The sequence below is a fragment of the Trachypithecus francoisi genome, unplaced genomic scaffold, assembly GCF_009764315.1.
Source record: "Trachypithecus francoisi isolate TF-2019V2 unplaced genomic scaffold, Tfra_2.0 Lachesis_group4, whole genome shotgun sequence".
Taxonomy (NCBI): Eukaryota; Metazoa; Chordata; class Mammalia; order Primates; family Cercopithecidae; genus Trachypithecus; species Trachypithecus francoisi.
Window position 1 is genome coordinate 1,240,790 of NW_022681469.1, and position 12,371 is coordinate 1,253,160.

Here is a 12,371-nt window from a genome sequence, read left to right on the forward strand (position 1 = left end):
GGAGCAGACCCCTCCTGAGCAGGGCACAGACTGACAGCTGTGGTTCCGAGGGAACCCTGTCACATGTCGACTCTCCTGCCCGATCCTCCAAGAGCCCTGCACGGTTTGTCTTCTTCCCCTAATTTTACAGGGTAAATAATGTAACACGCAAAATTGCCCCATGAGGAAGTGGCGGCTAAACAAACAATTGGATCACAAGTCTTGTAAGCTCCAGTGCTCCCATCCTCTCTACAGTATAAAACTGTAAAATGTGAAGAAGATAAGGTTGTTGATGTGTGTGAAAGCACTTCAACACAGATGCTAGGCGGTAGATGATCCTGATCATTCGCAGATTCTGTATTTGTGATTAATTTGTAATCCCCAAATCAATGCTTATGCCGAAGTCGTTCCTGGACACACAGCCGTGAGGTTCAGGTTGCCTGAGGCGCCCATGCTCGGTGGGAAAGGAGAGCCCTGCCTTCTCGTTTCAGCTCATACTGTAAAACACGGCTCCTCTTCATGGTCTATTATATTTTCCACATTTTTTGTGCTTTTCGTTGGTGGTTTTGTTGTTTAAATGGCCCCGGCACAGTGCTGAATGCTGACTGTGTTCCTAGTGTTGTAACTGGCTCAAGTCCGCTGTTTGCCACTCAGAGGCTGAAAACATGAGAGTGAGGTGTGGGCGGAGGAAAGCAGTTATGACTCAAATGCTGGCAGTTAGGGAATGGCCAGGCTCATGCCTTTAATAGATCATTCCCCCTTTTTGGCTGAGTGAGGGGTTTAAGGAGGAAAAGGCATGGAGCTGTGTGTGCAGGAGAATGCCGGGCTGTGTGTCTTTCTGATGGTTATCTCATCACGTGTGGAGGCCTCATTTGTGTCATTGTGACTTCAGTCTGGGAGCGGTGGGCTACCTGTTCCTAACTCCCATTCAGCAGAGGATTCTGCAGCTGGGTCTCTCTGCCTGTTCTGTTTGAAGATTGGCCCCTGGAATTTCTAAGCAAGTCCGTAATTAGATAGGTGAGCACTGTGTAAGGAGTGCCTGGTGGAGAAGGGGCCATGAAGAATTTAACAGTATGCTTCAAAGTCAAAGCAGGAATGGGAAGGAAGTGTGCTAATTGTGTGTGAGGCTGGGACACATGGTGACAACATGCCTGATGGAGAAGACATCCGTGTGGATGGGCGTCGTGCGCGTGGACAGGCGTCGTGCGCGTGGACAGACGTCGTGGGTGTGGACGGGCGTCGTGCGCATGGGTGGGCATCGCGGGCGTGGGTGGGCGTCGGTGTGGATAGGCGTCGGTGTGGATAGGCATCGTGGGCGTGGACGGGCGTCGTGCGCGTGGGTGGGCGTCGCGGGCGTGGGTGGGCGCCACGCGCGTGGGTGGGCGTTGGTGTGGATAGGCGTCGTGGGCGTGGACGGGCGTCGTGCGTGTGGGTGGGCGTCGCGGGCGTGGGTGGGCGCCACGCACGTGGGTGGGCGTCGGTGTGGATAGGCGTCGTGGGTGTGGACGGGTGTCGCGGGCGTGGGTGGGCGCCACGCACGTGGGTGGGCGTCAGTGTGGATAGGCGTTGTGGGCATGGATGGGCGTCGTGCGCGTGGGTGGACGTCGCGGGCGTGGGTGGACGTCGCGCATGTGGGTGGGCGTCACGCGCGTGGATGGGCGTCGTGGGTGTGGATGGGCGTCGTGGGTGTGGATGGGCGTCGTGGGGGCATGCTGTGAGCTCAGCATTCATAACTCAACCACATACATTCAGTGAGTCTGAGTAGAAACACACATAAGACAAGGTAATATGCCCATCAGTTGACAAAAACACTGTCCAGAGGCTCACAGGAGCCTCACCCTGTGTCCCTTAGGAACAATGGCTCAGTATCTGCTTTCTGATGACTTTGGAGAACACAGCTGCGTGGAAGAATGAGAACTGAGTGTAGTATTCTCAGTCATTGTTTGCTGAATCTGAATGAAAATCTGAAAGTAAAAATTAATAATTGTTTCTTCGTTAAACCTGGATGTTTCCATATAACTTAATGTCTGGGTTTCCATATGTCTGCCTCGATAATTTTTACCGGATCGTAACCCTAATTCTTTGCTGCCGCTTTAACTGCAGTAGATCTGGTACGCGTAGGCGTGACAAACGCCTGTTGTCAGGAAGCAAACGTGCTCAAGAAAAACTTGCTTTCTCCCCGAGAGCTGTAACATTAGGTGCGATACTTGCTCCTAAGAGACTCTGCAGGGCTCTAGGCATCTGTGTTTTCCTTTTTATTTCCTGATTAGTACAGAAATTCCCCTTTTTAGGCCAGCAATAAGCACATGGGATTTACTCAATTTTCCCCAAATGTCTGAAGAGACAGAAAGCTAAACAAGATGGCAGAGACGACCGAGGCCCCTGGTTAGAAAGAAGTTGGTGGGAAGGCTGACCTTACTCCCTCCCCAGAAGCCTCTCACCTGGACCACTCAGCACTCAGCCATCTGCCACCTGCACAGCAGACGTGCGTGGGAGGGTGGGGTGGTAACAAATGCCAGGGCAAGTTCTTCCTGCGGGGAGGAATCTCTGCTGCTGATGGTGCTGGGGACAGAGCCAGCAGCTCAGCTCTGGAGCGCCCAGTGTCACCCCTGTTTACTGCAGACCCGCCGGGCCTGGGCACCAGAGTTTATTGAAAACCAGAGTCTCCTAGGCAGAGCAAGTCCAAGAGGACCTGTGGGTCTTGCCGCACTTGACAGCTGAGTAAACTGAGGCCCAGCGGAAAGGCCCAGGAGGGCCACAGAACAGTGACTCACGGAGTCAGACCTGCAGCGGGGCCTCGGGATGGAGACTTCCTCCCACGTCAGGGCAGCCGCTGTGGGTCTGAGGGAAGAGCTTGCATGTATCCAAGTTAGGGAAGGTTGTGCAGGTGGGGTCACGTTACCACCCTCTGAGTCTCCTCTGGAGACGGCTCCTCATGCCCCGTCCTCCCACAGGGTTCCTGAGAGCCCAAGGGCCAGAGCCAGGGCTCAGCGCATCGTGGCCACAGGCCCCTGGGTCTCGCTGGTGCTGACAGCGGAGGTCACTGGGTGCTCACCGCCTGCGAGATATGCCCCGAGGGTGTCAGGAGCACTCCCTGGTGACCACCGTGGCCCCACGCGATGGCGACGCTCGGCTTGCATGTGAGGAAGGACGCGGGCTATGTGGGCCCCTCCTGCGGCCCCCACCGGGAAAGACCGGGCCACGTATCGGTCACATGCTTCTTCATAGCACAGGCGGCTGGGTTTTTGGACTCTGAGAAACCAAGAACCTCCTCCTCACAGCCCTTAGAGGGAACTTTCAGCACCTGAGGGAAAAATTAGGTTTAGGAAATTCCAATCCCATCTGTCAGGGAATCTTCAGATGTGGTCAAGACTCGCAGTTTCACAGAAGCTGTGTGTAAGCTGGAAGCCCTGTGCTGAGCTCTCTGTCCTTGGCGCTGTTTTGGGGGTACATGAGTCCTGCTTGTGTTAATGAGGACTTCCTCTTAATTCTAGAAAACCATTCAACCGAAATGTCGAACCGGCCACAAATATGATCGATCGTCCTCTGCGTGGGTGGGACCCTGGCAGGAATCATGCTTCAAAGAGCCCCTCCTCTGCTTGGGAAGAAGGAAAACATCTATAAAACGTCTGATGTGCCATTTGAGTACTAAGTGTCAGGCACTCAGGGCCCTGCTAGAAGATTCTGGAGACAGGGAGGATCGGCCACTCTCACAGTCCTCACTCGGGAGTCGGGCTTTGAGAGGGGGCAGAACTCAGCACTCATGAGCGAGCAGGACGTCGTTGGCAGGAGAGCTGCCGTCCAGGGAGGGAGTGGCCTCCTCCTATCTGAGGGCCCATAGTGGGGACCAGCAGAGGGCCCAGCCGAGGCACCGTAGACAGGCCTGGGGCCTGCGGCTGAGACTTTAACCTGGGCTCGGGGAGACACCAGCTTCTGCTCTGTGGTCATCTCTGGAGGCGACTTCCAAGGACATTTTGTGTGCAGTAGAGCTGGACGCAGGAAGTCACTCTGCTCTGCTGTGACAGGGCACAGGCTTGGGCTAGAAGGATCACAGTGGGAACCAAGAGACAGTGGTGGATGTGGTGCATTTTCCAAGGGTTTCCTCAGAATTTGGTGACTAGCTGGATATTTCTGGCATAAGGAAGCCAAAGGGAATATCTGTAAGGTTAGAACGCTGTTTGCTCCTCAGAGCAGGCACTGATTCAAGGCAGACCTCGCTGAGTTCAAAGTGATGCTAAGACTTCCACGTGGAATGTTCAGCCATGGCTGTGGTGTTAGGATGGTAACTGTGCTGCCTCGCAATGACACGGCAGTACCCTCCACCAAGGGCTTGCACGCGGGGGAGCTGCCCCTGGCCGGGAGAATGAGCAAAAATCCCAGGGAGGAAGACCAGAGGTTGGGACTAAGGTATCATGAGCGCAGATATTTGAATCACAAATACATGTGAGGTTGAAAGGATTTTGGGTGCAACGTCCATGGCCTGGGTGTCATATGCCGCCTTAGGATGAGCCTGTGGTGGAGGGAGGGAGGGTAGGCGGGTGCAGGGGAGGGAGGGGAGGCGGCCAACCTGTGGCACTTCTGACCAGCTGGGCTTGTACCCATCAGCAAGGGTGTGTGGCTGCAGTGGGGACAGCAAGGGACCCTGGGCCACATGGTACCCACAGTTTAACGGCTTAGATGGGAGTGTAGGCACCTCCCAGGGACCAGGAGGCAACAGTCTCAGCTGCCGTCGCCCACCTCAATTGGGTCCTCTTCGCATTTCCTGTCTGTGTTGGGGATTTACTCCTTAGAAGACATTTAAGGGGTCCGTTCCGGGAAGAGCTGTCTAGGCTGTCATCTGTGGACATGGGGTCGGTCCATCTGTCTTTGGGAACGGACCCTGGATTCCTCATTCATTTTGAGATGGCTGTAGGCACAATAACCAGTTCCTACTGCATATGGGGTCTTCAGATGAATTAGATGGTTTAAAAAGTAATGTAGTTTTTCAAAATTGTGGTTGGCATAGCATTTAGGAAGCTTCAGACAATTTTGATAATTCCTATCTAGCAATTCCCTGCCAGTTGTTTTTATACAGAGTAGTTCTTAATGACTTTGGTAGTTTTTTAAATGGTTCCTGTCAAAAGAATTTTAAAAATACTAGTCTCTTTCCTCTCTGCTCTTGATTCATATGTCTGCTTTGGGCACCAAAGACTAAAATCTGCTTCAATAACAACTTTTCTTGTTCCCTAGCTAGAATTTTTTAGGTAGCATCCCTAGCTAGAATGTCTGCTTGCTACTGTGGGGTTTGGAGGTTGATTTGAATTTTGTAGGATAGCATATGACACTGTGATGTGTATTTTGGAGAAGCGAAGCCCAAAAACGGAATTCTTGGCAAACGGAAACAAAGGTCATGGTGTGAAAGAAAACCGATGTCCGGTGGAGTTCATGCCTGGAGCTGTGGTGGCCTCGGATATTTGTGTTTTTAAAAACACACCAGTGTTTTCCATGTTGTTTTCAGAAAAGCAGTGTGGCACGTTGACTTCGTTATGAACTTGTTTTAAATTATCCCTTCCAGGGTTCTCGGACCAGCAGTGACCTTCAAAGTGAGCGCCAATGTCCAGAACGTGACCACTGCGGATGTGGAGAAGGCCACAGGTGAGGCTCTTTCCACACACATTTGCGCACACACACACATGCCCGCAAACGTACACGCACAGCCAGGGCAGAGGGAGACTCACAGTACCCACAGGGAGCAACCCAAAGGAAGGTCACAGTTTCCGTGGAAAGCTGGTGTGTAGTGACGGGGACGAGGGGGCAGTCGCAGGGCAATGTGGCTGTCCGTGGGCACCGTCTGGGATTTCACTGTTTGGGGAGGGATGGGCTGCCCTGATGCGTGGAACTGTCTCAGATAGAAGGCAGGAGACACAAGGCTGCAAGTGACGGAGAACAAGTGCGGCTTTTGGAAAAGGGAGATTTCGTGTTTGTAGTAACCCCAGTGTGTACAGAGCACGTGCAATTTTGCTTTGAGGTTTTTCGTTTTGTACCAGACCAGGAGCATACACTGGCCCTGCTCCTGACTGTGGTGGGCAGATACCACAAAGGATCTGGAGGTTTCAGTAAAAACTGGCTGACTTCCAGACAGTTTCACTGTTTACAGCCCAGGGTCTGGGCATTGTGAATCACACATTTTTGAGATGTACTTACAGATAGAGCTTGAGTGATCTTTGTTATATGATTAATAATTGTCATTAAATGAAAAACACAAAGCTTTACTCACCAGTCTTGAAGAACAGAATGGGGTGGTGGACACAATGTTGTATTTTCGTCAACCTGGCTTTTTTTTTTTTTTTTTTTTTTAGCTTGTTGAAAACTCTTGTAGAATGTATTGTTTAATCTTCCTGCCTAGTAAGAAAAACACAGGAAGCGTAACAGAACCTCAGCTTGGTGGTTTTCAGTGCATTAGGGCTGCTCCGTGGGCAGGGCACACCCCTTCTGTAATCATTGATAAGACGGGGCTGAACGCATGGACCCAGCCACAGCAGGAAATGACTCTTGCTTTTAGCCAGTCCTTTAGATTGCTAAATCTATGAACTTACCTTTTTTTTTTTTGCTTAAATTTATGTCTTTTTTTTCCAGTGTAAAATGCAGCAAAATACTATGATTTGTTTCGGGATTTCGATACTTAGTTCTCATTGATTGAGGCGTCACTGCACTGGCGCCCTGTAAACTTGAAGTTTCTTTCTCCCATGAGAGTAATCAAGGCGGGAAGTAGCCGCCGTGTTCTACGGGATGGAGCACATCGCTGATCCTATCTGTTTTGGCTGCTGTAGGTTTTGCTTATGGGACATCCTCGTGCCCTCAGTAACTCCTTTGCTCAAGGTGGTGATTTAGGAGGCTGAGAATTTGTGGTTGAAATATAATGCTTTGCAAAGTTGTACTAAACTTCTGCAATCTGATTTAAGGTTCGTGGAGAGTTGAACCCCCAGTCTCATTTTGCTGCCATACTTTGTTGTGAGGCTTGAGGAGCTGGGGTGCAGCTCGGTAAAGCAGTCCAACATGCTTACTCCATCCAGCTGGGCGGTCCAGTGCGGTCCCGGCACAGAAAGTCAGCGGGATCCATGCCAAACACTCCCGCGCAAGAAGGAACGGGGGTCCCAGCCACAGCTTCAGTGCCTCGTGGCTGCTGGAGCTCCCTCCCTCCACGACGTCTGTTTTGCTTGCTCCAGGCGCCTGTAGTCCCAGCTACTCGGGAGGCTGAGGCAGGAGAATGGCGTGAACCCGGGAGGCGGAGCTTGCAGTGAGCTGAGATCCGGCCACTACACTCCAGCTTGGGCGACAGAGCGAGACTCCGTCTCAAAAAAAAAAAAAAAAAAAAGAAGTGATTATTGGAGATATTTAAGACCAAATCCGTGATCAGGTATTATGCAAAAATGCATTCATAATTATCCATGATTGGCAGTTTCTCTAGTACCGGGGAGCAACGCCACTGAAATTAGGTTTGCTGGACCAAGGATGCTAGGAATGGCAATCTTGTTATCTTTTTAAAAAGTGTAACAGTGTACTCACAGACAAGGACCTTTGATTTACTTATGGCTCTCTAGAGAAAATGAGGTTGATTATTTGAAAGGTAGTTTCTCGGTCATTTCAAATGTGTTCGTGTTATTTATCGAAGTGCTGCACCAAGGGGGAGTCACGTAGGAAATGTATGTTTGAGTCTCATATCGACAACTTTCTGAACACCTGAATTTGCTAACTTGCACCAGTGCATCCATGTTAACTCCTGTGACTGCGCAAGTCGGAATGTTTCTTGCTTGTTGAACGTGTGCAAAATTGTTTACATTCATGCAAAATTTTTAAAGAATTAGTTTTTTAACTATTTTTGAATAATTCTATGCTGACATAAATGTGCCTGATGCTATATAAGAAACAGATTGACCGGGCACAGTGGCTCACGCCTGTAAACCCAGCACTTTAGGAGGCCAAGGTGGGCGGATCACTTGAGGTAGGGAGTTCGAGACCAGCCTGACCAATATGGTGAGACCCCATCTCTACTAAAAATACAAAAGAATTAGCTGGATATGGTGGCGTGAACCTGTAATCTCAGCTACTTGGGAGGCTGAGGTGGGAGAATCGCTTGAACCCAAGAGGCAGAGGTTGCAGTGAGCCAAGATTGCACCACTGGACTCCAGCCTGGGCCACAGAGGAAGACCCTGTCTCAAAAACAAACAAAAAACAAAAAAACCAAGAGATTATAAAAATGAATTTTGTGACCACAAAGATCTTGCAGTTAGGTAGTAGACATGCCCACGTGTGGTGCTGGCCCATTTGGCCTTGGGAGAGTGCTTAGCACGGTGACTGCCCCATCGGCCTCAGGAGAGTGCTTAGCACGGTGACTGCCCCATTGGCCTCAGGAGAGTGCTTAGTATGGTGACTGGCCCATCGGCCTCGGGAAAGCACTTAGCACGGTGACTGCCCCATTGGCCTCAGAAGAGTGCTTAGCACGGTGACTGGCCCATCGGTCTCGGGAAAGGGCTTAGCACGGTGACTGCCCCATTGGCCTCGGGAAAGCACTTAGCACGGTGACTGCCCCATTGGCCTCAGAAGAGTGCTTAGCACGGTGACTGGCCCATCGGCCTCAGGAAAGGGCTTAGCACGGTGACTGCCCCATCGGCCTCAGGAGAGTGCTTAGCACAGTGACTGCCCCATCGGCCTCAGGAAAGAGCTTAGTACGGTGACTGGCCCACTGGCCTCAGGAGAGCGCTTAGCACGGTGACTGGCCCATCGGCCTCGGGAAAGCACTTAGCACGGTGACTGGCCCATCGGCTTCGGGAAAGCGCTTAGCACGGTGAAGAGAAGCCTCTTACAGAGTTTCAGGTGAGACATAAACAGGCTGACGTGATAGCAGGGAAGAGTTTCAAACTCAAAAGGAGTTTCTTGTGGTTTCTAGTTTTAAAAGATGATGTGGAATCCTAATAGCGTCATCACAAATGCCTACGGTGATGGGCGGACACCTTTGGAAGGACGTGTGGTGGCGCCTGTGTTTGTCACCAACATACGGAACTCAAGAGCCTGCTGTTGAAATTACTTGGGAGTGCTGGGTGCTGCCCGCACCTGCCAGCTGCCTGGAGGCCCAATGGCTGCTTGTGTCTGGTTCCCTCAAGGGCCTGAGGACCCGAGGCTGCAGACATCTTCTACTGTTATTAATGCAGGGAGATCGCCCTGGCAGTAGAATCCAAAGGGCATTCATTTTGCTAATTTTATACAAAATGATACAAAACCTAATGAATAGGGGTGTAGTTAATCCCACATTAGTCCCCATCAAACATCACGTGGTATTGATGCCGAATGAGAAGTGCAGCTGCTTTTCATTATTCAGAGTCTCTTCTTTATCCCAGGCAATGCTGTCCCGGGAATTCTGCTAATTTATGACCTTGGGTATGAGCACAGGGTATTAGTGAATATTAAAAATAAGTGGGTTTTTGCTCAAGGAGGCACTTACTCTACCACAAAGTACGTAGAAATGACTGGTAGCTACTTCTAATCTCCGTGGCTCAGTTATGTAGTCGAACTGGCAGAACAGAAAAAATCCTTTTTATTCTTCATTTCCTTGGTAGTTTATTCTTAAATAGTATATTTCTGATCAATTTTTGTATTGCTCCTTTCAAAGGAAAGGTAATTAATCATCCTTTACAAACAGTGTTTGCTTTTGCTGGCTCCCAGTCTGCAGAGATCCCTGCCTGGTGACCCGTGGGGCTGCCTGTGGTTTATCGGTTTATTGCCGGGAATCCGCTCCGTGCTTGGCCGAGTTTCCTTCAGGCTGAGTTCAGGCTGTTTCTTCGAGCATTCCCTCCCGGGCGCCATGGAGGCTGTGTTTCTGGCACTCAGCCCTGCGTGGTGGGGTGGGGCTCATGAGGGCTCCTGTCCTGAGCAGGTTCCCCTTTGACCTCAGTATCCTCCACCTGACAGCCTCTAAGACACAGCATTCAGCTGCCGTTGTTTTTCAGCCTGTTGGGGAGGCGGCCTGTGTCATTTCAGTAGCGGCGCCTCCGTATTCAGAGGTACGGTGACTCTTCGGTGACGTCCTCCTGCTTCTGCCTGTTCAGCATCTTTGTGAAGCTGGTGAATGTCAGAGCAGGGACATGCCAGGAAGAGGCTGGCAAGGTGGAATTCAGAATCAGACTTCATAGTGTGGGAACTTCATCCTCAGCAGTCACTAAGAAGGACTTGGGTCTGCTATGCTGCTGTGTGTTTTGCGCCTCATATGTAGCGTGTCCACATGGAGGGGGAGGCTCCCCTCCTCTCTCGTGAGCCTCTCTTGAATCCTGGCTCAGAACTGGACTCTGCCGATGGCTGGACCCCACAGCCCGCGGTGTTCTGCGTTAGCCACAGGCCTTTGCTGGAGCAAGGGCTGCCCAGGCTTCTGGCCTCTGGTAAAGCAGACAAAATATGTGTTTATTTTGAAAAGCCTAATGGCGAAGTGAAGTGAATTCCTCTGTAACACATACTTACAATCCAGCCAGCTTGAACCATCGACCCCAGGCAGGCATCAGTGCTCCACGGTCTGGTCCACCCTGTGCAGATTCTGTCTTGGGCAATGCATCACACCTTCCTAAGGTGATATCACTCTGGAAGTCAGTGGCCCTGCCCTCCTGGACCCCCCGCCACGGTGCCGGGGCAGCTTAGCCAGGAGTTCTTTGGGGCAGTGGGTGGCACCTCAGGGAGAGCAGGGCTTAGATGAGGCTTCGCAGAGAGTCTGACCTTTGGGCAGAGCACGGGGACTAGTGTAGGTCTCAGGGACTGAAGGTGAGGGGAACGAGAATGGTGCAGCCTGGGTGTGGGGTCCAGTGTGCCAAGGACATGCCAGGAAGAGGCTGGCAAGGTGGAATTCAGAATCGGACTTCATAGTGTGGGAACTTCATCTTCAGCAGCCACTAAGAAGGACTTGGGCCTGCATTTCGTTGCAGCTGGTCGGTTCAGCTCCGCTGAGGTGGCCCCGGGAGGGGGAGGGACGCTCACCACAGCATTGGTCCACAAGCAGCAGACATCCCTCATCTGACTCCTACACACCCGCTCCCCAGGGAGGCCGCGCCGGGTGGAGCTGTGCCGTGGTGGGGCCTGAAGCCCATCCATGCTCCGGTACCACTCTCGTGATTAAGAGATTAGAACAAGACAAGAGGAACTCCTGAGTCTTGAGTGTGGAAAGGAAGTTGCAGTCTTATTAGAAATGAAGGAGGATGCTTCGGAAATGTTCAAAAAAGCCACTTGCTGAGAAAATTGCCTCCATGTGCAGGTGAATGAGACACCTGTCAAAATGATGAAAGTGACTCTCCAAGGACCTGCACTATCCTCGGAGGGTCTTCCAAGCACGGGCATCCTAGCGCTCCCTTTCGCCAGACCCCCAGGGCGCAGCTGAGGAAACAGCACCAGAGCAGTGAGGCTGGAGGTATGGCCTGGGTGGCCTGGCCCCGCGTTCCGCTGTGCATGGGCCACTGTGTCATGTCCTCGTTGGAGCTGAGCTGCCACCAGGATCCGCGTGGGCTGGGGGCTCCTGGGCTTTGGCTGTGGCTGGTGCAGGGCTTGCACTCACCCTGCCACTCCACAGCCACGAGGTTGAGGATCCCACAGTTCGCCTGGCTGGGGTGTCACCCAGGGAGGGTAAGAGAGAGGCTTGGGGGGAAGCACCATGCTGTCCTCCTGCTCTTGGACTCGCGGCACAGACATAGGCGATGAGGAGTAACTAAAAAGAGGAGCCTCCAGGAGAAACAGACGAAGGAGTGGAGGGTGTGGTGCGGGAAGGGTGGGCCGGTGGGGCTGGTAGGGTCTGCACAGCAGGCCCCGCAGGCTCAGTGCCCAGGGCCCGTCTCCTGCTGGACCTGCTGTGTCGGGTGGGTGGGCGAGGGGCTGCAGTGTGTGAACCAGGCCCAACTTGTGTCCAGGGCCACGTGGGCTGGACATGGAACAAGAACTCCTGCCTGCATGGGAGCACCTCCCCTGAGCTGCAGCAGAGACCGGCCAATGGGAGCACAGGGAAGGACTGTGGTGAGGTTCTGCCTGCCAGAGAGCAGGTGCCCCGTGGCTGCAGCCCAGGGAGGTTTTAAACAAGTTTCAGTTTGGATGGAGGCTTTAGGGAATCAGATGGTCGGAGCTGCACCCCATGACTCCATTCTGAACAGCCAGGTAATTACTTCTGGCATTTTGACAAGCGTTTGCAGGAGTAGAGCTCGGGGCCGGCAGCACCCAGGACCTGTGCTGACCTTCCCGGCTGCGAGGAGAGAGGCCACCCGTGGCTCTGTAATTACAAGTCCTGAAAGCCGCCTTCATCATGGCTTTACCCGGAGCACAGACAACACTGTGTTAGAAAGTAATTGCATCGCCATCATTGACAGGGCTACCCGCATGGAACTCCAGGAGCC

General features: G+C 52.3%; 1 protein-coding gene across 2 annotated transcripts in view; it reads left to right on the forward strand.

Moving 5' to 3' along the window:
• The window catches only part of PTPRN2 (protein tyrosine phosphatase receptor type N2), a 981,520-nt gene that overhangs the window by 470,253 nt on the left and 498,896 nt on the right, over positions 1-12,371 (forward strand). For both annotated transcript variants that reach the window (XM_033192278.1, XM_033192279.1), the window contains one exon: positions 5,534-5,613. In XM_033192278.1, the coding sequence (XP_033048169.1) occupies positions 5,534-5,613 (80 nt within the window). The remainder of the gene's footprint in view (positions 1-5,533; positions 5,614-12,371) is intronic.